General features: G+C 45.3%; 1 protein-coding gene across 1 annotated transcript in view; it reads right to left on the bottom strand.

The window, feature by feature from the left end:
* Positions 1 to 27,107, bottom strand: part of ZFHX3 (zinc finger homeobox 3) — a 157,047-nt gene that overhangs the window by 8,506 nt on the left and 121,434 nt on the right. The window contains exons 5-8 of the mRNA XM_040633092.1: positions 19,395 to 19,528; positions 19,049 to 19,249; positions 7,664 to 7,766; positions 925 to 6,354 (exon numbers count right to left, since the gene is read on the bottom strand). Coding sequence (XP_040489026.1) covers positions 925 to 6,354; positions 7,664 to 7,766; positions 19,049 to 19,249; positions 19,395 to 19,528 — 5,868 coding nt within the window. The remainder of the gene's footprint in view (positions 1 to 924; positions 6,355 to 7,663; positions 7,767 to 19,048; positions 19,250 to 19,394; positions 19,529 to 27,107) is intronic.

Below are 27,107 nucleotides of genomic sequence, written 5' to 3'. Positions count from 1 at the left end.
ATCTTGCTGACTTGTGCTTTAGGAAAGATAGCTGGCTCCAGAGAAGACAGGTGAGGACAGAGGAGGAGGAACAAGAGAGGGACACAGGAAGAACCATCAAACTCCCTATTAATAAAGTACCAAGTATTTGACTGAATTATGGGGCTGGGGGGAGCAAAGAGAGATGGGTGAAAAGGAAATGAAGGGGTGATATGAAGACTCCTAAAAATGAGGATTAACGTTTGTCCGTCTGAAGATTCAGAACCATATTGCCCAGTAACAGGACTCCTGGTCAGTACATTCAAGTACAAAGGTAGTCTCATTATAATGAAACTAATATAACCACTGTTGTTCTAGCCAGGTAAGAAGCCCAGGAGTAAGGATCCATTTATGAGAGCTTTCTTTCTGATAGCAGTTCTGCCAGAACAGCTCCCTAAAAACGGGCAGGGACCACAGGTAAGGACAAGGACTTAAGTTCTCTTGAACCAGTTTCCATAGAGCATGATCCAGAATTAGCTAGGATAGTCAAATGCCTTCTATTTCCAACAACTATCTAGATGGGATCGGCAATTTCACAAAGACTGACTAGAAGGGTCTATGCTAGAAACCTCTTTCTTGAAAATAACCCAGGATTTAGGATGCGAGGACCCTCAAGTTCTTCCCTGTACACATCCTGGTTGTGTTATGGAACACAGGGCAAGAGAGTAATTTCAGAGCAGACTTTTCTAACCAGGGGGTCCCATCCCTGAGACTGGGACGTCAGAAAACCACAGGACTAGGGAGATTCAGTGGAAAGGACCAGAAGTTCTGTTGCTGTTAGAAAACTAGAAAGGGAAGCTTCTGCCTATCTGCCCAACATTCAGAGGGTTTGGATGGTAGCCACAGAACAAAATGCTAATTGGTCAGCTATTTAATGCTGTAAGAATCACCTAGAGCAGAACCCACCTGTGTTGGATGGAGTAAAGCCCGGCAAGGAGGGGCTGTTGAGGCCGGGGAGCAACACAGGAGGAATGCCCTGGAGCGCCGGATATGCTGTAGGAAGGTTAAGAGCCTGAAGAGGGGCATTGTCAAACATCCCTTGCTGCTGAGCTGCCAGTCCGAGGACCTCATTGGCCTTTTTAATCCGGTCCAACTCTTGTTGAGCCATCAACTGACGTACAGTGGCTGGGTCAAAGTATTCTTTCTCCTTGTCCAACTGGCTTCCAATGGTGTCCTTAACTTTGGAGATATGCTGCTGGGAAAAGATATGGTCACGTACAGACAGCCGAGCGCTGTACTTGATGCCACACAAAGTGCACTCTGTTTTCGGTCCCTCGTAACTTGTTTGGTTTATACCAAAATGCTTGGCCATGCTTAACTTGGACTTCTTTTCTTTTGCCCGGGCATTCTGGAACCAGACCTGAACAACTCTCTTTGGCAGTCCAATATCATTGCCCAGGACCTCACACTCTAGCATGGTGGGCGTCCTGTAGTCATTAAAGCACGACTTGAGGACTTTCAGCTGCAAATTGGTCATTTGAGTGCGAAAACGTTTCTGCCCTGGCCGATCCCCACTGTCTCCAGATTTGCCTGCTGACCCACTTGCACCAGGACTTGGGGAGCATGGGTCTGCAAGGCTCGAAGTTTCACTGTAGTCCACTGTACCTTCATTGTCATATTCCTTGCTGTAAAAGCTTGGGGCTGGGCTGACCAGACCAGATGACAGCCGATCTTCATACTCAGACATTGCCATCATGGCTGCTTTGGTCAACCCTTCATTGGGTGCAGAAGAGGATTTGGTTTCAGTTGCTATTCCCGTTGCACTGTCATTATCTGCATTGCCCTCGTCTCCGGTAGTGGTATCTGTGATTGCTGTGTTGACAGAGGAACAGTCGTCATTGTCCAGCTTAGTTTGGTCAAAGTTTAGATTAACTGAGGAGATGGAGGGGCTTTCAAAGTCTTCAATCCCTTCCACCTTGATGGAAGAAGGGCTAAGGAGAGTTCTGGGAGACAACTCCATGGTTTTACTCACAGGTGAGAGGGGGACACCTTGGCCGTCACTACTGCTGGGGGGTAGGTGGGAAAAGCTGGCTCCATCAAAAATATCTCCTTTCATCTGGAGTCCCCCATCGCAGTCTAAGAGCATTGCAGACAGAGTTAGGTTGTAGCCAGCTCTCTTGGCTTCATGCCAATGACGGGACCGGATATGAGCCTCAAGGGCAGTCTTGGCTTTGAAGAGTGCTCTGCAAAAAGGGCATCTTCTGTGGGCCTGCGCTGGGCCCACAGCCCGGAACTGTCCTTTCCGTTCCCGGGCTCGGGTATTCTGAAACCAGACTTGTACCACGCGTTTCTTCAAGCCCACCTCGTGCGCAATGTGATCCAACATCTTTCGAGTTGGATTGGAGTCTAATAGATACTTTTGGTACAGAATTTCTAGCTGTTCTGGTGTAATGGTTGTCCTCAAACGCTTGTCTCTCTGAGGTTCTTCTCCTCCTGTCCCACTGTCATTTTCTCCAGGGCTCGCACTGGCCTTTTCCTCCAGCTTCCTCTTCAGAGTGTTCATTGTGGAGGTTGGAGTTGAAGGAGAAGTGGCCGAGCTGGCTGGAATCTGAGGTATAGCCCCAGAGAGCAGCTGGCTCGCCAGGAGTGGGTTACTAGGGTCAAACAGCATGAAAGGCATATCCAGTGACCTGTCCAAAAACTGGGGGTGGATGAACTGGTTCTGTGCACTCAGGAAATGAAGCTGCTGATGCTCCTGCCAGTGCTCAAACGATGGAAATGCCAGCTTACATTGATCACACTGGTAGGGGATTAGCTGAGGAGGTAGGTTTGCCAACTGTTGAGGAGTCGACGTGTGGAGGGGCTTGAGGGGCAGGTGGGAGAGCTGGGAAGGACTAGGGCTTGACTGGGGTAAGGGGCACTGAGGTGGGGGTGCTTGTGGAGGCGGCTGTGGTAACGCAGTGGGGGAAGTGAGCTGTGGGAGCTTTTGCTGGGCTGCGTTTGTCTTCTGCTCGGCCTGGTCTTGCTGCTGCAGCTCTGCCTTTGGTTGTCCTTGCTTTTCTTGGGTTTGGTTTGGCTGTGCACTGGGAGGTTCAGCCTGCTTTGGTTTCTCATCACTTGCCTCTGTTTTCGAACTAAAAGTGGCCAGTTCATCAGCCTCCGCTGTGAGCTGTAAGAAAGCGGAGGAGGCTGCGTTGGCAGATGGTGCTGGGGCGCTGTAAGCCTGTGAGGGCATCGGGGTGCTGCAGGAGGAGCTGGTGGGTGTCAGGATTTCCATGGCATCCATGGAATCCTCATTTTGGCTGTCATCCTGCCCCTCCTCATCCTCATCCTTGTAACACAGCTTCTTCTGATGCTTGATGAGATCAAAGATGCGCTGAAACACCAGGCTGCATTTTTTGCACTGGTAGTTCAAGTTGCTTGTTCGAATATACCTGTCATTTGTAAGCTCACGCCGCTCTCCATCTTTGCCCTCCCCCTGATTCTCGTAATTTTTCCTGGCCTTCTGTCGGGCATTTTGAAACCACACCACTATGACTCGGGTTGGAAGGTTTAGTAAATTAGAGAGTTGCTCAAATTCGTCATCCTTTGGGTAAGCATTGGCATCAAAGAAGTCCTGTAGGACCCTCAGCTGGTAGTCAGTAAACCTTGTTCTTGAAGACCTCTTGCTTCCCCAGTACTCCTGCTTCTGAGGTTCTGGCGAAGGGGGCCGGGAGTCGATCTTGAGCTCCTCCAGGCTGGTGATAGGAGGATTGCTAAAGTTGTAAGGGGAATCCTTGTTACGTTGCCGCTCTTTGAAGAGGGTGTTTCTGAACCAGTGCTTGATCACTTTCTGGGGCAACCCAGACTTGTCTGCCATTTCTTTGATCTGCTCTTCACTGGGGGAGTTGTTAATGTCAAAATACTGCCGCAGGACCCGGAGCTGGTCATCCGTGATCCTGGTGCGAGGCCTCTTGTTCTGCTGTTGGAGGAGGCTTGGATTTAGCTGATGCTGGTACAGCTGGGCCAGGTCTGCAGGCAGAGGCTCCACAGGTCCAAGCTGAGGGGGCAGCTGAGCCGGCAAGGTCTGCAGTGGCATCGTCTGCATCATCAGCGGTGAGAAGATGGGCAGCTCCATGGGCATGGAGAGTTGGGTGAGTGGCACGGATGGCTGGGTCGGTGCAATCGTGGGTGAAGTGATGGGTGGGGCTGACGTGGGGATGGCTGGCGTGGAAGCTGGCTGAGGTGGTGCTGCAGGAAGAGGGGGTGGAGGAGGTGGTGGGGGAGGCGGCGGCGGCGGCTCTGGGGTCTGGGGCCTCAGGGGGTACAGTTTATCGTAGTGTTCTCGGTACTGTTTAGCAAATCTCTCTAGCTGTTTAAAGGGGAAGTAGTTTTGATGAACGTGCTCTTGATGACTCTTTAAAATCAAGATGTTAGAAAACAACTTGCCACAGGAGTCACACTCAAGCTTTTCCAGATTTTCTCCCTGCTCCGTCTTCCCATTCTTCTTCTGCACCTTCTGCTTGTTCTCATTGTACTGAATGACCAGCTCAAAGCCAAAGTTCTCCAGCAGGGCTTTGGTGGCATTCCCTCTTGCATCTGAGGCGATGCGTGGAGGGAGCATGGAAGGCTCAGAACTAGCTGCTGGTGCCAACTCTTTCTTCTCTTTAGCCTTCAAGGCATCTGGCAGCAACTCCTTGGGTCCTGGGTTGCCCTCACCCACCTCCGCACTATCCCTCTCTCTCTGGCTTTCTTTTTCCTTTTCTTTGATGATCAATTTGTTTTTCTTTTCAGAGTGCTGGCTTGGTTGTAGAAGGGCAGAGTGAGTCTGGGACAGAGAGAGCTGGCTTTGCTGTTGCTGCTGCAGGATCTGCTGGTGGCTCTGCGGTGGGATCTGAACCTGAGCCTTGAGATCATCCAGCAGGCCCGGGCCCGTCCCCGTCAGTGTCAGCGCCCCGCTGGTCACGGGCAAGCTCACCTCGGGGCTGAGCTGGAACTCTGCGCTGGGGATGTAGAAGGGGAAGAGGAGATGCTGCTGCTGCTGCAGCTGCAGCAGGGTCTCTGTGGTCATGGGGAAGTGAGGCAGCAGGGTGGGGTTAAACAGCTGAGACTGGATCAGGGCCGCCTGCTGCTGCAGCTCCTGCTGCAAGTGAGCTTGTACTTGAGCCTGAGCCTGGGCCAGTGTCTGTGCTTGCTGCTGCTGCTGCTGCTGCTGCTGTCGGGATGCAATCATATCTGCCAGCTTCTTCCGATTGGCCTCCTTGGGCTCTGAAGGGGAAGTAATATTGGCACCGATGGGATTCCCCAGGGGTGGCATCCCTACGCTTTCCGTGGGCACTTGGCTCAGTAAATTGGAGCTTGGAGTGATGCCAGCACTGCTTGGATTGGTGGTGGTAAAGGTGTTACTGCCACTGGTGCTCACAGGACTTGAGGTGGAGGAGCTCAGGGGGACACTGCTGCTGTTCCCCGTCCCATTGCTACTGCCACTTGCAGCCTCCAGCTTGGCTGCTCGGGCCTTGGTCTGATGCAACACAGACCGCATGTGGATCTCCAAAGTGGAACTCTGGCTATAGGCCACGTTACAAGTGTTACACTTGAAAGGTTTGTTGTCTGGGCTGCTGGTGGGTTCTGGCTGACCAGTTGCCGATTCTTGAAGGGCTCTCTTTAACTTATGTAGGTGGGAGACAGAATTGTAGTGCACTAGCAGGATATTCTTTTGAGTGAAAGATTCCTTGCAGACTGTACACTTGTAAGGGCGAGAAGGGTCTAGAAATTTTTCCATGGTGAAATTGGGGCCTTTTCTGAAAGGTAGAGCTCTCTTTGGCTCTGAGCCTGAATCTTCTTGTACTGACCCAGAGTCACTGCCCGTTGGGCTCTGTTTGTCTTCCAAGTCACTCTCCTCCTCCTTGTCTTCCTCAACAATTATGGTGTGGTCCTCCGCCAGGGTAGGGTCTCCCATTGCCAGGAGGTCCCCATTGGCCAGAAGGCCACCATAAAGCTGTTGGATGTCAGCCTCGCTCAACTCCAGGTGGCTTGTCTCAAGGTGTTTTTTCAGAGCCTGAAAAGTTCGGAAACTACGCTGACAAAGACAGCACATTGTGGCAGCTCTGATCACATGGTACTGAGAATGGAGCTGCAGCTTTTCAATGGTCTTGAAAGCCAGGCTGCACTGATTACAGCGATACTTGTACACATGGCGATCCGACACAGGCAGCTGAGGCCTCTTGGCATGAACCTCATTGAAGTGCGTTTGAAGAGTAGCAGAAGTTTTGAAAACCTGATTGCACCCTTTCTTCCAGCATAGGAAGCCTGACTCTTCTCTCACAGAGCCTGGGTCAGCAGAAGAGGGTTTCAGATCTCCACTGTGCTCTGTGCTTACAGAAGGCAAGATGTTCTTTCCCAGATCCTCTGAGGTTTCTGTAATTTAAATAAAAAAAAAAAAAAAAAAAAAAAGCCAAGCCCAATGATAAAGAAAGCTTTGTTTCAAGGATGGCACCCACAGCTATCTACCTAGCAAGTGAACACAGAATCTTCTTATAGTAAGGGAAATACCCAATTGGAACACAGACTCACTCCACACAGCCCCTGCAAAGAGTACATATTATAAATAAGCAAGTGCACATGAACAGAGGGGACTAAAAGGAAATACAGAAGTTTCATTATAATAGGCCTGTATCATATCTTGGATCTGTCTTTACACACCATTCAGTTGCTTGACTCAGAATCTTGAATTTCTTGAGAACTGGTTTGAAAGTTACTGATCTTAGACTGGATTCCCCTTTTAAGTGGTCTGGAACTGTAAAATATGTGAATTAATGCTGTCCTAAATGGGGGGGAATTTAAAATAACTTTGTCCATTGTAATATAAGAAATTCTAAGATTTTGGAATATGTTTCTTAGCTTAATTTGTTATAACATTACTTTTGACTGTCCTCTCAATTCAGTAAGAAATAAACATTCAAGTGGACATTAAAATACATAAAAGTTTTTTTCTACAGTGATATCATCACACCCATACATATTCTGACCCTTTTAAAGTCAGCTGTCTACTTTCTAATATGGAAAAAATCACAAGGGGGGGTGGCGCAGTAGTGTGTGTGGGGGGGGAGTCTCCCCAACTTAAATCTTAGCTGCTGACAAAAGGTGAAAGATGGAGAAGAGCCTCCTAAGTGGAGGTCTAATGACCCATCTAGCTAGCAGCCACCATGGGGCACCAGCACATGTCTAAACAATGTTCTTTCTAAATGCACCTCTATGCAAGGTCCTAAGGCACTCCCGAAGACTCAAAGAAGAACTATGTGCAGAGGAAAGTTAGAAAGACAGCTAATGTAGTGCTCTGAAATCCCTCACCTATGCTCCAAAAGTCCCTAATAATTAAGTGCTCAGAGACTGAGTATTTAACGGCTGAGAATGGGGAGTCATGGGTCTACTGACTGAGTCTCTGGTTATTTATTCACTCCCTAATGTACAGTCTAAGGGGACATGTGTCCACCACAATTCCACTGGTTCCACCTTATTTTCTTTCCACTTTAAACCATATGAACAGTGTACAAATACGTGCCAGGAACCAGAGTATGAAATAGGGGACAACAGTGCCCCCTCATCTCCTGGTCAGTTACATTCACCTCGGGAGGACTGTAAGGATTCGTGGCACTCCTGCTCAGTGACAATTTTGGCCCAATATTTCATTTTGTTTCCATTTCTAGGGGTCAAGAATGACACTAACCAGGCTGCTTTCCTGCCTCCTCCAAAGTGGAGTTCCCGTCTCGATCTGGAACAGCTGCTGGGAGGAACATGCTGCTGGGCATCACCATCTCAGGGGTGGTCACCTGAGGAGTAAGAGGCAGAGAAATGAGGAGAGTCAAATGGAGAGGAAAGAGACACAAAACAGGGAAATGTGTAAAAATTATTTAATAAGCAAAATTAGCCTTCACCAGTGTAAAGCTGGAAGTGTCACTTTTCATAGCTCACTGAAGATTCATGTTTATTAGACAAAGCTCACATCAGTCAAAAGTGTTTCTACGGTTACATTCTGGACATAATTAGCAGAGCACACTTGAAGAATAATCTTATTATTAATATTTTTCCTTTATGCAGAATTTTGACTTTGATCACTGACAATGTTTTGTCATGGGCTGTGAAACTTCTTGTGCAACCAATTAGGTAGATAAGTTGAAAGGCCCACCTTAAGCTGCTGAAAACATAATAAGGGCCCTAATTAAATCATACCTAGTAAAGTACACTGTAATCTTGAAGCAGGGAGCATTGTAGTACTGTTTTTAAAATGTATTCAGGCAAGAAGAGGAGGGGAGTAAGAGCGAAGGAAAGGGGAAGAAGAAAAGAAGAGAACAAAGAGAAGGCTAAGGACATGCAGACACATTGGCAGATTCTCCAGGAAACAAAATTTTGTAACCCTTTAGAAGCTAGATCAAGTGCAAACAAGCATTTCTTATGACTCACTTCCCAGCATCAGAGGGAACGTCTGGCCAGCGTCCCAACCACACAGGGTGGGTGCCCTGCACAGCATTCTACACTAGGGCAGCTCCACCTTGACCATGGCTATCATTTGCTAATATAGCAATTCCAGAATCAGCCTGGATCAGGCAGATCCTCAGACATTTTTCTCCAGGCTTCTCTGACATCTGGCCAGAAGTTTGTCTGAAGAAGTTATCATTTGCCCCACATTAACATGATAAGCAGCCCTCAAATTCAACATAAGGATAAAAGTTCTTCATTTAAAAAAGAAGTAATATCCCTTTGCCTGCTATAGGGTGGAAAGGTAGTAGGTGATGATCCTGCGAAATGAATTAGAAAGTTTGACGACAGCCTGAGAAATGAACTGAACAGAAACTACATTCACACCACTAACCTTTCTACATGGCGTCCAGCCCCACCTGAAGGAATTATTTTCCCATGAAACTCAGGTATCTCAATAGCTGTAGTTGCTGGTGCAAAGGCTGGAGCACCTCATTTACTGTTCAAAATTAAATATTTTAAATAAATTACTATTAATTTTGAATAGCTTTAAGATTCTGGACTTGCTCATAACAGCTGATGACATGTTCCCTAGAAACATCGGTGACAGGCTCCAGTGCTAAGGTAACTCATCAATACATTTAGGGGTATTAGAATAATCTCAGCAACGCAGACGCTTATAGGTGTAAAAATTAAGCAACAGGCACTATGGAGAAGGGTTCTGAGAAAGCTCGTGTTTATGAAGAGCAGGTGCATGGCAGGTGAATGTGTGTGACACAGAATTCCTGCTCACAGACATCTGCACCCTCACACAAAGCTCGTCAGCAGCTGGTTAAGGCTAGCTGTTGATGAATCGTTAGGAATGGAGCAGAGATTGCCAAACTCATTCCATCTATTTTCTTTTTAATAGAAAGCATTTCTGACCAGTATGGTTGGGGAGTCCAGCGGGAATCCAAGAAGTGAAAGGTCACCGATTAATTTATAGTCCTCAGCCAAGGGGGAGCACGAGGTTGGGGGCAAGAGGGGGAGAAAGGGAAAGGAAAAAAGACTCCCCCCCACCTCCTTTCTCGGTTGTAGCTGCAGGATCAGTCCTTTCCAGGGATCTTTAGGAATTATGAAAAATGAATCATGAAAAATAAAAAAAAAAGCCCTACAGAGTAAAAAAGAATAAAATTATCTAACACCTCAGCTGCACATCATTATAGAAAACTGTGGGCTTTTTATACGCATTACAGTAAGGCAGACATCCCCTCTAACAGACTCAGTACGACGGATCAGTAATTGTTTTCATACACTTTAATTAGAAAAACTCAGATGGCTATGAATAATAATGGAAAAGAGAGACTTTTGCACTTGAAAGGTTGAAGTCAATCAAGTGTGAATGACGGCAAAAAAGAAAAAAAAAAAAAGACACCAATTCATCAGCCCTCTGTTGTCTCGCCACGACTTTAATCATAATTCCTGATTGGGATTCAAGAAGGCAGTAAGCAGAGGTTCTTTGTCTGCCTTCACCTTCCATCAATTAACTCTTCCCGAAATATAATCATCAACCTCACATGCTCCTCTGCATCTTAATCTGGGCCTCCAAACCTGTAAGTCTTGCCCCATATGTGTTTAAGTAATTACTTTTATCTACCTGCACCTTCTCATCTTTAGTGTACCCAAATTCTCTCTGGGGGAAAAAAAAGGTGTGGTATATAAAATTTTGATGGGCAAGAAACTCCCAGGAGGCAAAGAGGACTATCCCTAAAGGGAAACCTGAGGATCTAGAAATTCTGGTGGGGTGTATCTGTGCATGTGTCTCAACAGAGAGGTTGAGAATGGAAGCCTCCTTCCTGCACAGGCTGCTGGAGGGCCCCACAGCGGCTCTCAGACACTGAAGTTCCCATGTCCATTCCTCCCTCTCCTACTAGTTTCCAAAGCTTTTCACTCAAACTTTGCATGTTTTGTAAAAAAACAAAACAAAAAACAAAAAACAAACAAAAAACATAAATATAGTCCTGCCAATAGCTCATGGAGGAGTTCTGCTCCATGAGGAAAAGGAGAGTTGGCCAAAGGCAGAGTTCCTTCAATACCTGCCTTGGCATCCCCCTTGTTTTCCAGTCCTGTCTGGCTACCAAATGGTATGGAAGGTTCAGACTATTCTAGCCACAGCATCTGATGGATAGCTCAAAGTCATGGCAAGGGCAGTCACTCAAGTGTGCCGAGCACAGTCTATGTCTTCTATGAAGACCTTCCCTTTCGCTAGGTGCACTGGAGCATGTAGGTGCGTGAGAGGACACAACCCGACCGCTGCATAACCAGAGCCATCCCGGATGTGCCCAAACCTCAGAAGCGCTCAGATAACTGGATGGCACCACCTTCCCCAGCAGAGGAAACACACGCATGCGAACAGTCGAATTTCCTCCCTCCCACCTCTCTCCATCTTCCCACTTCTCCATCACAGGCTCAGAAGCCAAACAGAAAAGTTACTGGTTTGGCTAGATGACAGTACACAATTGGTACAAACATGTACACGTTCTACCTTTCACTATACCATCCACAGAGATTGCTTCTTCTCATAATCTGTACACCCACAGACATTCAATACGTTAAATTATGTCCCCAATACTCAATGTACAGAGAAGACCCAAGACTGTTAAAGCAGACTTGTGGGGCACCTGCATGGCGCAGTCGGTTGAGCAACTGACTTGTGGTTTTGGCTCAGGTTGTGATCTTGGGGTTGTGGGATCAAGTCTCGAGTTGGGCTCGTGCTCAGCGCAGAGTGTGTTTGGGATTCTCTCTCCCTCTCCCACTGCCCCCACCGCTGTCTGTGTGCACGTACTCTCTCAAATAGATTCATCTTTAAAATCAAAAACAGACTTTTAACCTAGAATATAACAAAGCCTGCTCTAGTAAGAAAACTCAATTGATTAGAGCCATTACTTCCTCAGAATTTGGGTCTTCCAAGATTGGCCTTGGTGATGCAAAGGGGAATTCCATGGTAATCTTTTAGATATCACATATGTTCCCCCACAGAGTACACAGAGTTGATGGGAATGTAGGAAAAAAACAATCATCTGACCTGGGGTGCTGACACAGTTGGGAAACGGTAGCTCTGCTACCTTCCTAACACGTAAAGAGGTCTCATGTTTATGAGAAAAATGTGGAGTTCTGTTCTGATGCTAGAAATCTTCAAGTTTAAGCAGTTCTCATAAATAACAATAGAAATAAAAGCGTTCCACACTGATACTAAAAGTCTTAAAGCTTAAGCAATTTCAAAACAACTTAGTGTTGAGAAGTAAGGGCCTCAAGTGACTCTCTGCTCACCCATCCATCTGAACATCATTCACTGTATATTGTACAGGGTCCCTGTATTGCACGCTTGTAAGATATAGTGAGACACTGTCCTTGTGCCCAAGAAGCTCGCAAGCCAGAATATTAACCTTACAGAGAGCATAACCTCAGAAAATCCGATGAAGGCTGCAGATGCCTAAAGAAATAGTTTCACAGACAGACTACTGCAGATAATTTCAGGAAATCACAGGCTCCCTTAGGGGAAAATCCATGGACTCAAGTTAACTATCTTTAGATAGTCACCCAGAGGTGACCTGGGTTCATAAATACCTAGGTTCCTACCTCTATTGGGTTCACCATTGTTTTGGATTATGATTTGATTCCTTTCAAGCTTGTATCAGGGGAGTTGGGCCCCAAACTCCAAGGACACGCCTCATAAAACCCAGAGGCTTGGATGTGGGTCTGGTCCTCATTATGATATTTGGGAGGGGCCACTGGTATTTATTCTTTCTTAGTCAAAGAAGCTGGAGTTATAAGGAGCCTTCCTCACTTCTTGCTTTCTCCAGGTTATGGATGTGGAATGGTCAAAATACAGCACCCCAAACAGCCAAGGGGCATACCATGCTAAGTTCTCATGGGACTGCCCATGCAAATTCACCTCAAAGCCACCTTGTCTGAAGTTAGATCGATACAACCAATGTGTTCCACATGCTGGAAAGCGAAGACATTTTCTTAGAAAATGTGTTGAATCTAGTTTCTCTGAGACCCTCATCCTTACAGCTTTAGTTGGCATTGCTCGCCTAACTAGGATATCTTTCTGAAAGGCTTGCTATTCCAAGTGAAAAAATACATTTACCAAAACCTAGACTCCCAAGGAAGCCTCAAATCCTTCACTTTTCAGTGAAAATCAATAGAATGAGGAACCTCAAGTGGAAGGAAAAAGAGGCAAAGCCTCAGACGCAGGCCTTCCTGATACAGACCTGGCCAGTCTCTACATCCTTGTGAATAAGGAATTGGATAGATTAAAAAAATGAAGTTAAAACCCAACTGTTTCCAGAGCGAAGCATTTTAGCTAATGGTGTATCTGAAGGCTGCAGTGGAAGTCGGGGTGCTCGCTTCCGTACCCAGTCAGCTGCTGGGCCTGCCAGCTGGTCTCTGGACTTCTGCAGCCAGGGCTTCAGAGCTGTTTTCCTTTCCTTTACCACCTTGCAAATGTGCCAGGCTGCGCACTGGACCACAGAGGTTAGAGGGCCTAGTTCCTCTCTCTGTCTTGTTTCCTTTCTATAATGTCTTCTATGTGGTTGTCTATCCTTTCTTTTTTAAACCTAAAACTCATGAGGAAAAACTGCAGGGCCACGTTCACATTCATGTGGGCCAGAAACCAATACAGTCCTACCTAAACAGAGTTTAAAACCTAAGAATGAGAAGGGGGGGGGGGAGGTGAGCGGGAGAATAGGAAACACAGGAACAGTTAACACACACACACACACACACACAGGGCAACAGAAAAGAGTGGAGAAGGAGAATGGATTGGAGAGAAAAGCTTCATTAGACTCAGAGAGGCAAGCAGTGGCAGTATACCAAGGTCACTTCTAATTTAGACCATCTAATTGGCAAACAGGCTCCAAATGGCTATCATCTCACAGGGCTTGGAATTAATGAAGCCCGATTATTTTCATTACCTTCCTCTGAGATAGAGACAAAGTGAGAGAGCTGGTACCCACGCAGGTGCAAAAGCCCCAGGGCTAGTGGCCACCCGCTGCCCCAGTAAGGAGGGGGCAGTCAGCCAGCCTGTCCCAGCAGCTCAGAGATGCACGGGCATAGCAGCACAGGGAGACACAGACAAAGACTGAAAGAAACAAGGAGACAAACTACTGCTCCTGAGTGGGGGGGAGGGAGAGGGAGGGAGACACGGATGGCGAGAGGGAGAGAGAACGCTGCAGGCAGTGCAGGGTGCAGGGCCATGAGCAGAGAAGGGAAATCTGCATGTACGGGAAATACAGGAAGTAAGAACTACCAAAGGGAGAAAAGATGAAGGGCTAGAGAAAGAGGTGTTCCTGGGCCGCTCAGGAGCCCATCCCCATCTCCAGTATGAGGTTATATTTTGTTAAGCGAGCAAGGAACAAAAACAATTTCCCCATATTAACGATCCGGGAGCCCAGTGGTGTGTCCTGTCACTTAGAAGGACAGTGATCAATTAGAATAATTTAAGAGTATTGAAATGCATGCTAGGTGGTCTTTCCCATTCTCATGTAGGGGCCAGAAACATGTCCCCCCTCACCCTCACCCCTTCTTCCCCAAAAGAGTGGGGGAAATGAGGTCACAGAAAAGCAGCTCCTACATCCCCACCACCAATTTGAAATCTCTTAACTTCTCTGTAAGTAGGTGAGAGTTCTGTGGAGCTGACACTGGGGGCAGCCTGCTCGGTCAGGTCTGGAGGGGCACTTGTCTCATCGCCCTGAGGCTTTATAGATTTCCTTCTTTCATATGACGTGTATAAAGACGCTCTTTGGAGGTCTGTTCCTAATAGGCCAAGCAGAATGAAGTGCTGCGGATGCAGTTTCCATAGTGGAGGACCAGAGCTGCAATTGTTCCCAGTGGAGAATATTTTTCAAGCCCCTTCATCGGTAAAGAGAAGGGGGCCCATGGAAGACACAGATATGAGATGCAGAGCATAAGCAAGCAGCTGTTACCATAGCAACAGACATATTAGACACTGCAGGTTCCTGAAAGCTGTCTGATAAGGTATTATTAAATGAAGCCTCCTCAAAACACTCTCCATTTACAACTGAACGGAAAGACATTGTGTAGAAAGTAATCTATTTCCATTTATCAGGGTGAAATTTACTTTTAGAAGGACTGAAACCCAATTCAAGCCAAATCCTGCGACCTTGAACCCAGACAGCAGAAAATATTTATCAGAATTTTTGGCTTTCTATACCCTAGACATACCCGATGTCTACCAAGAATTGTCTATTTGGTGGATTTTGCTGGCTTTTCCTACTCTGCAGCCGACCGCAGCTAACAGTCAAACCATTTGGCAAGGAAGGAGATTCACTCCTCTCACTGCCTTCATCCTAGCCACTCAGGGATGAAGCAGATGTAACCTTTTCCTCTTGGGGGATGAATGACCATACACTGACCATTCCTTAATGATGTGTTTTTAAAAATGGAGTTCGGATTTGAGGGTCATTTCTCATCATGCTGTTTTCAGAGTTTCCTGCTCCAGTTGACCAGGAACAAACATATATAGTCAGAAAGCCCAAACAATACTTTCCCATGGCCAATTTTCTAATAAAATTAGAGTAAAATACCCTCCAGGGGCATGATTTTAACCACAGGTTTACTATAATCACTTAGTTGTAAAACAACTGAAACTTCCATTTTAATACCGAACTTTCCAAAGGAAGAACAGTGGCATCTGTTTGGATTCATCAGGGCAAACTCCAATCTTCAAACAGGATTCTGGGTTCACCCTAAGCTACAGTCACAAATTCCCCTCTCTAACCCTGGTTGCTCATCTTTTCCTGCTGAACTAAAGGATCAAGGTAGACATGTTTAATCATCTCAATGCAAACCATCCTCATAGCTTGTAAAACCAATTCAATACTGACAGCCATACAGTAACTCCATCTTCTCATGTACAGAGTGCCAAATCATCTTTACATATACCTTTAAATAAAGAATGAAACCCTTTTATGATTACATTTCTCATAACTTTCAACTTTGTTTCTGAATCCATTAACTTTCTCTTGTTGCTAGCAAACTGACCTCCTATAATTACATTTCCCACAATCTGCACATTTTTAAGAAATGTCTACATTTCTAATTAAGAAAACAATCCCATTTATAATTGCACCAAAAATAATAAAGTACCTAAGAATAAACTTAACCACAGAGGTAAAAGACCTGTACTCAGAAAACTATAAAACACTGATAGAATGCCTGGGTGACTCAGTCGGTTAAGTGTCTGCCTTCGGCTTGAGTTATGAACCCAGGGTCCTGGGATGGAGTCCCACATTGGGCAGGAGTCTGCTTCTGCCTCTGCCCACTGCTCCCTCTGCCTGTGCTCTCTGACAAATAAATGAATAAAATCTTAAAAAAAGACAGTGATGAAAGAAATTGAAGACAACACAAAGAAATGAAAAGACATTCCATGGTCGTGGACTGGAAGAACAAATATTGTCCAAATGTCTACACAACTCAAAGCTATCTACACATTTAGTGCAATCTCTATCAAAGTACCAGCAGCATTTTTCAAAAAACTGGGAAAAAAATCCTAAAATTTGTATGGAACCACAAAAGACCCAGAATTGTCAAAGTAATCTTGAAAAAAAGCTAACTACAGCTTTGTTGTCAAGTTATACAACAAAGCTGTAGTAATCAAAACAGCATGGTACTGGCATCAAAACAAAACAAAACAAAAAACCCCAAAAAACGCAGCTCAATGGAACAGAACAGAAAACCCAGAAATGAACCCATGATTATATGATCAATTAATCTTCAACAAAGCAGGAAAGAATATGTAATGGGAAAAAGTCTCTTCGACAAATGATGTTGGGAAAACTGGACCACTTCCTTATATCATACACAAAAATAAATTCAAAATAGATTCAAGACCTAAATGTGCGACCTGAAACCAAAAAAATCCTACAAAAGAGGGACACCTGGGTGACTCAGCTAGTTAAGCGTCCAACTCTTGATTTCGGCTCAGGTCATGATCTCAGGGTCATGGGATCGAGCCCCGTGCTCAGTGGGGAGTCTGTTTGAGTCTCTCTCTCCATCTCTCTCTGCCCCTCCCCACTGCACTCTGTCTCTCACTCCAAAATAAATAAATCTTTTTAAAAAATCCTGTAGGAGAGCATAGGCAGTAATTTCTCAGACACTGGCTGTAGCAGCATTTTTCTAGATATGTCTCCTGAGGCAAGGGAAATCAAAGAAAAAATAAACTCTTAGGATTACATCAAAATAAAAAGCTTCTAACACAGCAAAGGAACAATCAGCAAACCAAAAGACAACCTACGGAATGGGAGAAGATATTTGCAAATGACATACCCAATAAAGGGTTAGTACCCAAAATACATAAAGAACTTAAACAACTCAACATCCCCTCCCAAAATAAACCAATTAAAATATGGGCAGAAGACATGAACAGATATTTCCCCAAAGAAGACATACAAGATGGCCAACAGATACATAAAAAATGCTCAACATCACTCATCATCAGGGAAATGCAAATCAGAACCACAAGGAGATACCACCTCACACTTGTCAGGATGGCTACAATCAAAAACACAAGAAAAAGCAAGTGTTGGTGCTGATGCAGAGAAAAAGAATTGCTGAATCCTACATAATTGAATAGAATGAATGAATTGAATTGAATACAATGAATCCTACATAAATGAATAGAATTGTTGAATCCTACATAATTATCTTATCAGGGATTCTTCTAGAACAGGGTTTATTAGCCTGATTCCATGTATGAATTTTAAAGTATTCTTACGCTCCCTGGCATTGTACACACAGTTTTGTGTATGCAGAATCCTCAATGGTAGTCTTAACAGTGGTTATCCAACTTGACAATGCAGAGAATAACCCAGTAAGGCTACGGATTCACTTTCACCAGAGTCTCCAAAAAGGCTGAGAATCACTGGCTATTGAGTGACATCCAGAAATATCTTAGGGATTGGTACCCCAGAAACACAGTAGTAACATCTTGCCCTTCAAGACCCTGTTGGTAAATGAAGACTCATAAAGACCACCTGACTCACTACATGAAATGTACCTTACCCTTGCTGCTATAAAAATATGACAAACAATGGATATTTGAAATATAATTTATATTCTAGTCCCTAGTGATATATAAATGAAACCTACTGTTTAATGTAAACTGATCATACAGATTACCATAGCTCACATTTCCTAGACCAGATTTATATTAAACAGGAAAAATAACCAGCTGAGCAAAAGAAAAATGTCATTAAGTACTGAAAATGTTTCCCACATCACCTTCTGTTCCTTCAGGCTCCTATGGTTCTAGGCCATCAGTGGGAAGGGTGATGAGGCCTGAGAAATTCCCCTTGTTATTTCCAAGGTTGGTGAGAATGCCAGTATCTATAACACAGAAACTCATTCAACCAAAGAAGAAGGTTTCCACTCACAGACAATCTTTTCACGATGTTCACCAGTTTATCTGAAAATACCCACGGAAAGTGAGTTTATACTTGAAAGATCTCTGAAATGAAACTTCCGCTAGGTCACCTTCAAGTTTCCTATTGGCTGCTAAAGTTCTCTTGATGCATTATCAATTATATGTCTTTCACGACTAAACATCACTTAGAACATGATTCATTCATCCTGCCTAACTAAATGGAATGGGAAATGCCTAGAGGTTATATGCCTGTGACCTCATGTTATAACATGGAATTCTCTAGGAAGAATACCTCTCTGGGAATCCTCACACAAAAAGGCAATCAAATTAACTTCTTATTACTCCACTATTGAAATAAATTAGAGGTGAGAGTAATTCTCTTTAGTTTTTCCTCCAGTGATCGGGAAAGGGCTTGCACAGCAGTCCCACCACAGATAGAAAAAGTAGGATATCAAAATGATCTGTAGTATTTTGAGAAGTTTTCACATTACAATTAGACTTAAATCTTTACACTAAACCTTTGGGCCACGTCACAGTAGTCACTCAGAGCCAGGCTTTTAAAACCTAGGTGTAGCAACATCATGTTCAAAATGCAAAGCCATCGTCCACGAATCGACATGTGCTATCCCATGCGCCATTTTCCTGTTCTAAGAATCAAAGATGCCACTTGAGAAATTCCCACATTACAGGGTCACATTTGTAACGCTGGAAAATACGGGCTCAAATTTCAATCTGCCACTTACAAGTGGCATCGAGTCAGCTAACTTTTCTGAGTCTCAGTTCCTCTGCTGTTAATATACACATGTCAAACTCTTATTCTTTCAAATAAGGCTTGTCGTGAGGGTGAAACGAGACTAAGAGCAACCTAGAACACCACCTACTTATTAAAGGTTTGGAGAGCCCAAAGAACAATTTCTTCACATGAATGGTTAGTTATTCTAGCCCTCTGCCTCAGACCAGGAGTGGGGATAATGAGGGAGAGCAGAGACCACAAACACAGTCCGTGCTTTGTGCCACAGTCACACCACAGTCATGCCAAGTGGAAGGCAGGTACAGGAGAACAAAGGTCGCAGAACTAGGATCATTTTTGACATTTCCAACTCTACACTGGCTTTCTCATCCAACAACACAGATCTTGTCCATGTTCCTCTATCACCTTTGGCCTCTTGGGGAAAGCGACGCCAGGGGTCGTGCTGCTGGCCGCCTTACCGTCATAATGAGCTTCTCCACGCAGTCGGGTGCCACACTGTGGAGGTGCGTGAGGTGCAGCTGGAGGTGGATCTTGTTGTTGAGCATGTCTTGGCACAGGGGGCAGCGCAGCATGGGCTGCACGGAGTGCTGCGTCATGGCATGCACCCGGAGCCGGTTGACGTCGGCGTTGCTGTACTTGCAGTAGGGACACTGGTACATCTGTGGGGAACACACCCACCCATCCAGCTGAATCTTCAGTTCCCACCAGTGCCTGTGTCTGCCCCAAGCCCACCCACCCAAGGGTGTGCTTCCCGCTGGTGTGTAAAACACGCCCCCCGACCAGCAGAGCCCCTTCTGGTCTCACCTGCTCTGATTTGGTCTCCTCTGAGGTTTTAGGTCGCTTTGAAGAGAGAGGAGATTCCGAGCTACCTGTGAAGGAGATGCGTTTGGAGGTTGCGGGAGAATCTGTCAGCTCCTTCTCTGCTTGGCTGGACGACGCTGGAAGAAAAAGCAGAAGACGCGATAAGCAGCCAGACCAGGCCAGCTCCCAGAGGGTTTGTGTTGGGTGAAAATCAACATTCATTTATAGCACAGGATTTTCTTGAAACACCAAAATTCAAGTAGGATGAGCATCCGGACTGACTTATCAAGCACGCTGGAAAAGAAGCAAGTGTTCCTTTTTCCCCATGAATTTTTGTCACTACTTTAACAAATGAACACTAAGAAAAAAAGATAAAGAAATGGACTAAAATCCTCGGAGCTGGATTAAGCTAAATTCAGTGTATTGACTTCTCCCAATCAAGACACACTGGGCAGGCCTATGCGGGGCAGTAGGGCTGAGACTGGGTGGGAGAGTCTCACCAGTTGCTTTGCCACCATCAGTCAACTCAAGAACCAGACACACTCTGCTTCCACAGATGTAATCAACTATGTGCTCCCAACTTCACTGTCCCGGTGCTTGGAATCACAGCACTGCACATCACAGGAGTCATAATAAATGTGACCTGCGAAAGGTTCACACAAACTGCATGCAAATACTTGGGGGAAAGTAACTGAAGACTGGAATATGTAGGGCATGAGTCCAACTTATAATCTAGCCAATGCTCCAGGCACAAGCGTTTATTCAGAGGGGGCAGTAAGGGGGAAAGTTTCCTATCTGCCCAAACCACACCCCATTCCACCAAAAAAACAAAACACTAATTAATGAGGAGAGTCACATAAGACTTAAGTAGCAAACAGTGTGAGTAAAAGGCGTTTTCTGAAGTGTGGAAAAGGATCTGGAAGATTTTGATGAGAAAACCGCTGGGTCAAGGGTTTAACCAGGATAAGGGGGGGGACCCTCTCCATCGTAAACACAAATCCCAACATGGCTGGATTTGGTCATTCCAAAACCTGGTCAGTATTCGAGGGTTGGTTCTCTCACTTGTTTTGGACACAGAACTTCATTTTTCATAATTTTGCTAAAAATGATTATTAAAATCCTGAAAATGGTAGTGAGAAGTATATACCCATTCCCCTCATTGAAAAATAATTTGACTCGGCACTGAGGTCACTGGTTTAGAAAGCCTAATTTTTGCTCTTTCATAAAACTGCTGCCTGTCTCATCCGGTCTAGTTGCCTAGCTCATGTTTCCACTTTATGCTCAGCTTTGAAATCTGTTCTGACATGGAGACTAAGATGCTGTCATTATAGATGTGTGCTTTAATAAACAATTTTTAGAAAATCAATTTTATTCATTAAAATCATAAGGCCACAAATAATTTTGAAAAAAAAAAAAAAGCTAAATGCAGGAAATATTCCAGGAAGTTGATGCTCTTCCCAGAATGCACATCTTGTGACCTTTAAACCCCAGTATCTTGGTAACCTGGTCTACATAAGTTTGTAGGGCATCTATTATTTAAAAAGTACAAGGACAAGCATTTTATACACAGACCCCTCCTCCTCCCAACACACACATTCATAACAGTACTTTAATCTGTCTCGAATCGACTTCAAACCCATTTTGCTCTTAATGGGAGTTATTCATTTTCACTTGAAAGGTAATACATGACGGCTGGATATTTAATGTGATGGACTGGCTGCCGATTAACTAGGTGCTGTAACATTCTAGACCAGTTCCCCCACGGCCCACTTCCCATCTCCCAGCCCCTCAAGGAACCCCGTGTCACAGGTTTTTGACCTCCCAGTATGATGGGCTCCTACCTGAACACTCCCACAACAGGAGTCCTTATGGTTCAGGGACTTAAGTGCCCCCCCCCACTCCCAAAAGGTTCCTTATTTTCCATTATTTTTCATTTTTGCTTACTGCTTATCCTTTCTATATTAACAGTTCAAATGATTCTACAGATGGGGTGAGTGGAGGTGTTAGGTGATACTTTCGATGCTTATTTGGTATATAGCCATCTCTTTCCCAATTCCACCTCCAGCCTGTAGGCATTGGTTAGGCTCTGTGCTTAGAGTTAGGAAAGAGCCACTATCTGCTCCTCCTTCCAGTAGAGGCAAACCGAGATCCAGATGTCATTCCAAACACCCCTTTCCCGTCTTTTTGTTAGTCTGCCTGACCTGAAACAACACTCTCTTTTATAGGACCACGCACTATCTTGTAAATGATCCCAGTCTGCCACTAACCCCCGTTAGAAAGGTTGTCAACTGTGCAGTTGCACGGCCGCATGAGTGGATGAGCACAGAGGATAGGACCACCCAACTCATCTCACTCACTGGGAGCCGAAAGGCAAACACAGGGTAGCCCAGTGAGGCGTCAGCTTCCTCATCTGACCGGAGCCCACCCTCTCCCTTCAATGCGGAACGCGTGGTCAATTGTGACGAGGTTGCAGAGGTGACGATTCTGGTTTCAGAAGCGACTATTCTTTCCGCCTGCATGGAGCTGGGGGCTTTTATTACCTCCCCCCCCCCGCCCCCAAACTCTCAAACTGCTCTGGAATTCTAAAGCTTCCTTGAAGTGAGCTCACGCTAAGGAGTCCTATGAAGTGTTTGAAAAAATAAAATCAGCATGCTCTCCCTTGTTCCTCTTTCTCCCCAGTAACACACCAGCCCTGCTATAATATGAAATACTGCACCGCTGGTGTACAAAACGTCTGGGGCTCATCCCCCTTCTATCCTGGACAGCCTGCATGTTTATTAGATCTGATCTGTTTAGAAGTGGACGTTAACCACCTGCAGCTCGCTAGCTTGTTCCCTGAAGATAAAGCTGTACCATTCTTGTAGCAGATTCTATTAACACCCAGTTACAATCCCATTGTGTTTCCCTGGGTGATGTGGGGACTCCTCCTAAGAGTTAGGGTAACTAGGCCGACAGCCCCCTCCCAGCTTGACCCCAGACATTAAAATGTCAATCTCTATCAAGACATGGCACCGAGGTCTTTATACAATTTCTGTCGACGTGCAAACAGTTGTACAAGTTCTCCATCAGCGTGCTGGATGAGGGCTGACTACAGGCCACAGACAGTTTGAGGTTTCCTCAAGCTGCTTCTCTCTGAACTACTTCAGAAGGGCCAGAGTCTCAAAATCAATTTCTATTTTGGTTCTGTCACTAGCATACATTGTAGGCCTAAGTAAATGAGATTGTACGAATACCAAGAGAAAAAGTACTGTGGTTTTCTGCTTTGAAGACTTTTCTAAACTTTAACTTAAATTCTTGAAGAAATGTCACAGTCTAGGAAACATTATTTAAAAAATCAATTACTGGTCACTTTAAGGCCACTATGACATCACAGTAGTTAATTGGAAATACATGCACTTCAGAGACAAGCCTTAGTTTGAACAGTGCCTGGAACCTTTGGTTTATACTGGCAACAAAAAGCCAAACAACCTGAAGGATTACTACCTGTAGTCAGTTTTATAATAATGACAAAATGAACTGGAAACAATCGAGGTCTCTTACAGCAGGGCATGGTCAGGTAAACAATGGTATAGCTACCCTACTGGGTACTAGAAGACATTAAGAATGATAGCTGTGAGCCAATGTAGAAAGTTCTTGAAAATGTTGATCAGAAGAAAAAGAAGATAAAATATACATTACACCACGATACAGCTATGGAAAAAAATAGGTACTAGAAAAGAAGACTAGAAGAAAATGACTGTTGTATTTAAGGTAATGGAATCATGGACCATTTTCCCATTTTCTAAGATTGCCAGGTAGTTACATTATTTTTAATATTATAATTAAATAGCCCAGCATTTAAATTCAACTGTCCATGAAAACGTTGATATTTGGATCCATACTGTGCAAAACATCGGGTGGTACTTTTTTTACTTTGCTGGTTAAAGCAATTTTCTCATTTTGGCAGCTATGTCATACAAAACTATGTGTTAAATCTCAACGCATCTTCCACGGGCAACATGCTGGGCTCCTGGCACTTGGAAGGGGATAGAAATGTGGCAAGGACCCACGTGAGTGCATGCACAGCAGATTACATACTCTTTAAAGCTAGGCAGATGGAACAGTGACAATGGGATGGTGGGTCCAACCCCTACCACAGCCCGATAGGATGTAAGCTGTATATTCCTTGCCACACAACTTGTTAGGAGTTATGGTTGTCCTCCCCAACTCACTGACAATCAAGCATAGAAAGGACTGGCATGTCCTTCTATGGGGTATGAAAAATTCCAAGTTGCCTTTCTGGGCCAAAAGTCACCATTTCCCCCCTTAAACTGTGATGGGTTGGCCATCACAAATGAAAAAGACAAATACTAAGAGAGGCAGACCTGATTCATGACTGTCTTATTCTCTACCCAGGAGGCAAAATAATTTCATCCCAAAAGGAAACAGAGCAGTCATTGCACAGCTTCCGGGGGCGGGGGGGCAAATCATTTATGCATAGAGACATCAACTTCCAGATTACCTGTGCTTTTAACATATTTGTTTGGGAAGTATTTAGCCTCTAAAAATAATTATTTAAAAAGGTACCTCTCCTGTCATACTTAATTAGAGGGAATGGGAGAAAAGGAGCACCAACCTGAAATCATGCAAGTTTTGCTTGCAATTTTCAAGAAATGGTCTTAGGTTCTAGGCACAAAGAATAATTAAAACAAGCCAAGTAAAGTTTCATGTAGGAAGTGGCTTACTTTAAAAAAGAGGTAAGAACAGTATAAACTTAGCAGGCTTATAGAATGACCAAGTACGGATGAAAACACAGCCTCTGTAACTTCACCTGTTAGAACCAGTCTTCCAACTCCAGTCCTCACTAATGAATTAAAATCCGAGTCACTAAAATTTTGGCCACAGAAAACTTAAAAGATGTATTCGCTATGCCACAGACCACCCATGGACTTAATGCCCCATTTGTCACCTGGTGATATGCTCTGTACAACTCTGAAGCCAGGCAAGGCATGGAGTTGCTGCCTCATGAAAAGGAAAGCTTAAGAAAAATTGGAAATGAAGAAGTTTTTGCTTCCTCCAACTACCAGCCAAGACATCGACAAAAATCCAAAGTATGTAGAGGCAGTTTCTATATCTCACGAGCAAAATTCATCTCATCACCCAACGCACCAACGGGGCTATTGGCATGGTGGATATTCTGAGCCAAAGGCCAGCCTCCCTTTGGCCTGGGACCTCCCTCGGGGGAGATCCTGGGCACGCACTGAACTGTTCATGTTGCTGGGAAGTTTCTTCTGCATTTCTTCTCTTCATGGTGGGATGGCAATTGGATCCTCTTCCTTATGGGGGCCACAAGGTGAGCCCGCTGAGGGCCTAGGCTGCTGCCCAACATTGACTCCTTGTGGAGAAGCCAAAGGCAGCCGCCACCTCCACGTCTCAACCGTCAAACTCTCAGCTAAAGTACCACTGACAGCCCCTCCATCTAAACTTCCATCTTCCAAACCAGCAACATAATGGAGGAGCCAATTAAATGATTATTAATTCATGCTACTTTCCGTAAGCCAGAGGTTCTCATCGCCTTGCGTTCCGTAAACCAGCTTGCCACCTGCCCCAGAAATTTACAGCAATCTTTCATCTATCTCCATTGACTAGGGGGAAAAAAATTCACACGACTCCATATCAATGTTTGAGTTGGGATAACTACCCCAGCACACGAAACTCAGAAGCTTCACTAGATCTGAAAATGGTCATTTCAGCTCATAATTACAACAAAATGAAAGGTACAGTGTGCTCTTTCCATAGCTCTTCTCCTTCAGCTTCTCATGAGCCTCAGACTTCCTCTAGACAAGAAAAATGCAATGTTATCACAGGGTAATCTGTGCTTCTGGACTCTGTGATCTTTACACTGTCACTGAAAATGGAGCTACTCTTGGCATTTGCTTGCAATTCCTTCCCCGGAGGACAGGCTAGGATTTCATATTCCCATCTCCTATGGAACTACTGCACTTGATAAGTGGCCAGAGATCTGGCTAAATTCTCTTCCTCCCCTAATACAGAGAACAGCAGTTCCTCTAAAGGATTTGCTTTGCTGCCAACTTGGTCTTTAAACGTGCAAGGTCTCATTCTGCCTCCAAGCACTTAAGGATGTTTCAAAGAAGAATCGGAGGCATACAATGGTTCCACACACCCAGTGGGGTGGGTCACCGTGCCGTGACTGAAACAAAGTTGGGGCTCCTCTCCCTTCCCTGCCCAGAGGTGTGGGATATGTCTCAAACTCCAGCCCAGTGGGGTTAAGAACCTTCTATTCAGACACAGTCTCGTTCCCTGTAACCGCAAGCGACGCTGCTTGGGTATGTCGCTAGAAGGCATTTTAGAGAAGTACAACCACCTACTCGAGAGGCACAAGAATATGCCTAGATGGGGAGAGTAAGGCATACTGGTAACATCGACTTATCAGACGTGTCTTTCTGTTTGTATATAGGGTTTCAAAGAAAATCTGAGTAGTAATACTACAGATGGGTGTAACTTGTACTCAGGGAACCGCTAATTATTTTTCTCTTCCAAGTCAGATGTGAACTAGATAGGCCACCACTTTGGAAATGCAGATCTTAGGTATCGCTCTTCATTGTGACCCTGTGTCTCTGACCAAACTTCTCTCACTTCCAATCCTGCTATCCGAGATGGTATCCGAGTCCGCCAAGACTCAGGACTTGTGCCTCTTCTAGGCACTTCTGCCTTTCAGGAAAGCTCAGTACCGACTGCACCCAGCAGGGGGCTCAGGACCTGCCATTCGGTTAAACAAGAAATAGTTCTTGAAACCCCATGCATGTCATGAGATCATAGTGCCAAGGTTCTCAGACTCAAGCGTGAGTCAGAAATCTCTCGGAGGGCTTGTTAAAACACAGACAGCAAGCCACACCCCCCAAGATAGGTCTGATTCAGAGAATTTGCATTTCTAGTGAGTTCCTGAGTGATGCTGATGGCTCACCGGGGGTACTTTGAGAACCGCCATCGGAGTCAGCGCTTTCTGTAATTGGTGGGGACCAGAATTAAATAAGGGGGCCCAGCAGGAGTAGGTGGCTCTGCCAGTCCACTTCCAAATGACTGCGGCCAACAAGACACGCTCATCCTCTCTGCTCACAGAAGAAAGCCAGGCCTGGTCTCAAAGCTAGATGTTTCCCCCCTCAGGCCAAAGGTGAAAGACTAAATACGGCTGTCCCTCAGGGAACCTGCCTGCCCTACAACCCATGCAGACACATTTTCAAAGCCCGAAATTCAGAGGAATAACATCCATACGCTCTGCTGGTGGTGTAATCCAAAATAATGCCTTGTGTATGAAGCCTTATTCTTCCTATGTGTCCTGGAGAACCTCTGCGAAAAGAGGGCAGACACTTGTGGGCTCCTTCCACTTTGCAGAAGGAGGGGGCATCTTCTCAGCGCTGGCTTGTCTGGTCTTGGCACCTGCAGGCCTCACCAACCCAGGGTCCCCCTTGCTTCAGCCCTGAGAGGGATGCAGAGATCCACACTAGCCGCTGAGCGTGCAAGTCCACAGTCTGGGAAAGGAGCATCACACCACGCCGTGGGGCCTCTGCTCTCCCGGTCGGCAGCCTCAGGGTGGGATGGCGGCCCGTGCAGACCGGTGGCTGCCACTCTTGCTCCGCATCTTTGGGGAGAAAACAGTGCTAAGCCCTACATCAGAGGCATCAATCTGTTACACTCATTCCTTGTTGAAATATGCAT

This window comes from Ursus maritimus, unplaced genomic scaffold (genome assembly GCF_017311325.1).
Source record: "Ursus maritimus isolate PB19 unplaced genomic scaffold, ASM1731132v1 scaffold_19, whole genome shotgun sequence".
NCBI classification, from domain to species: domain Eukaryota; kingdom Metazoa; phylum Chordata; class Mammalia; order Carnivora; family Ursidae; genus Ursus; species Ursus maritimus.
This window is presented reverse-complemented; position numbering and strand designations above follow the sequence as displayed.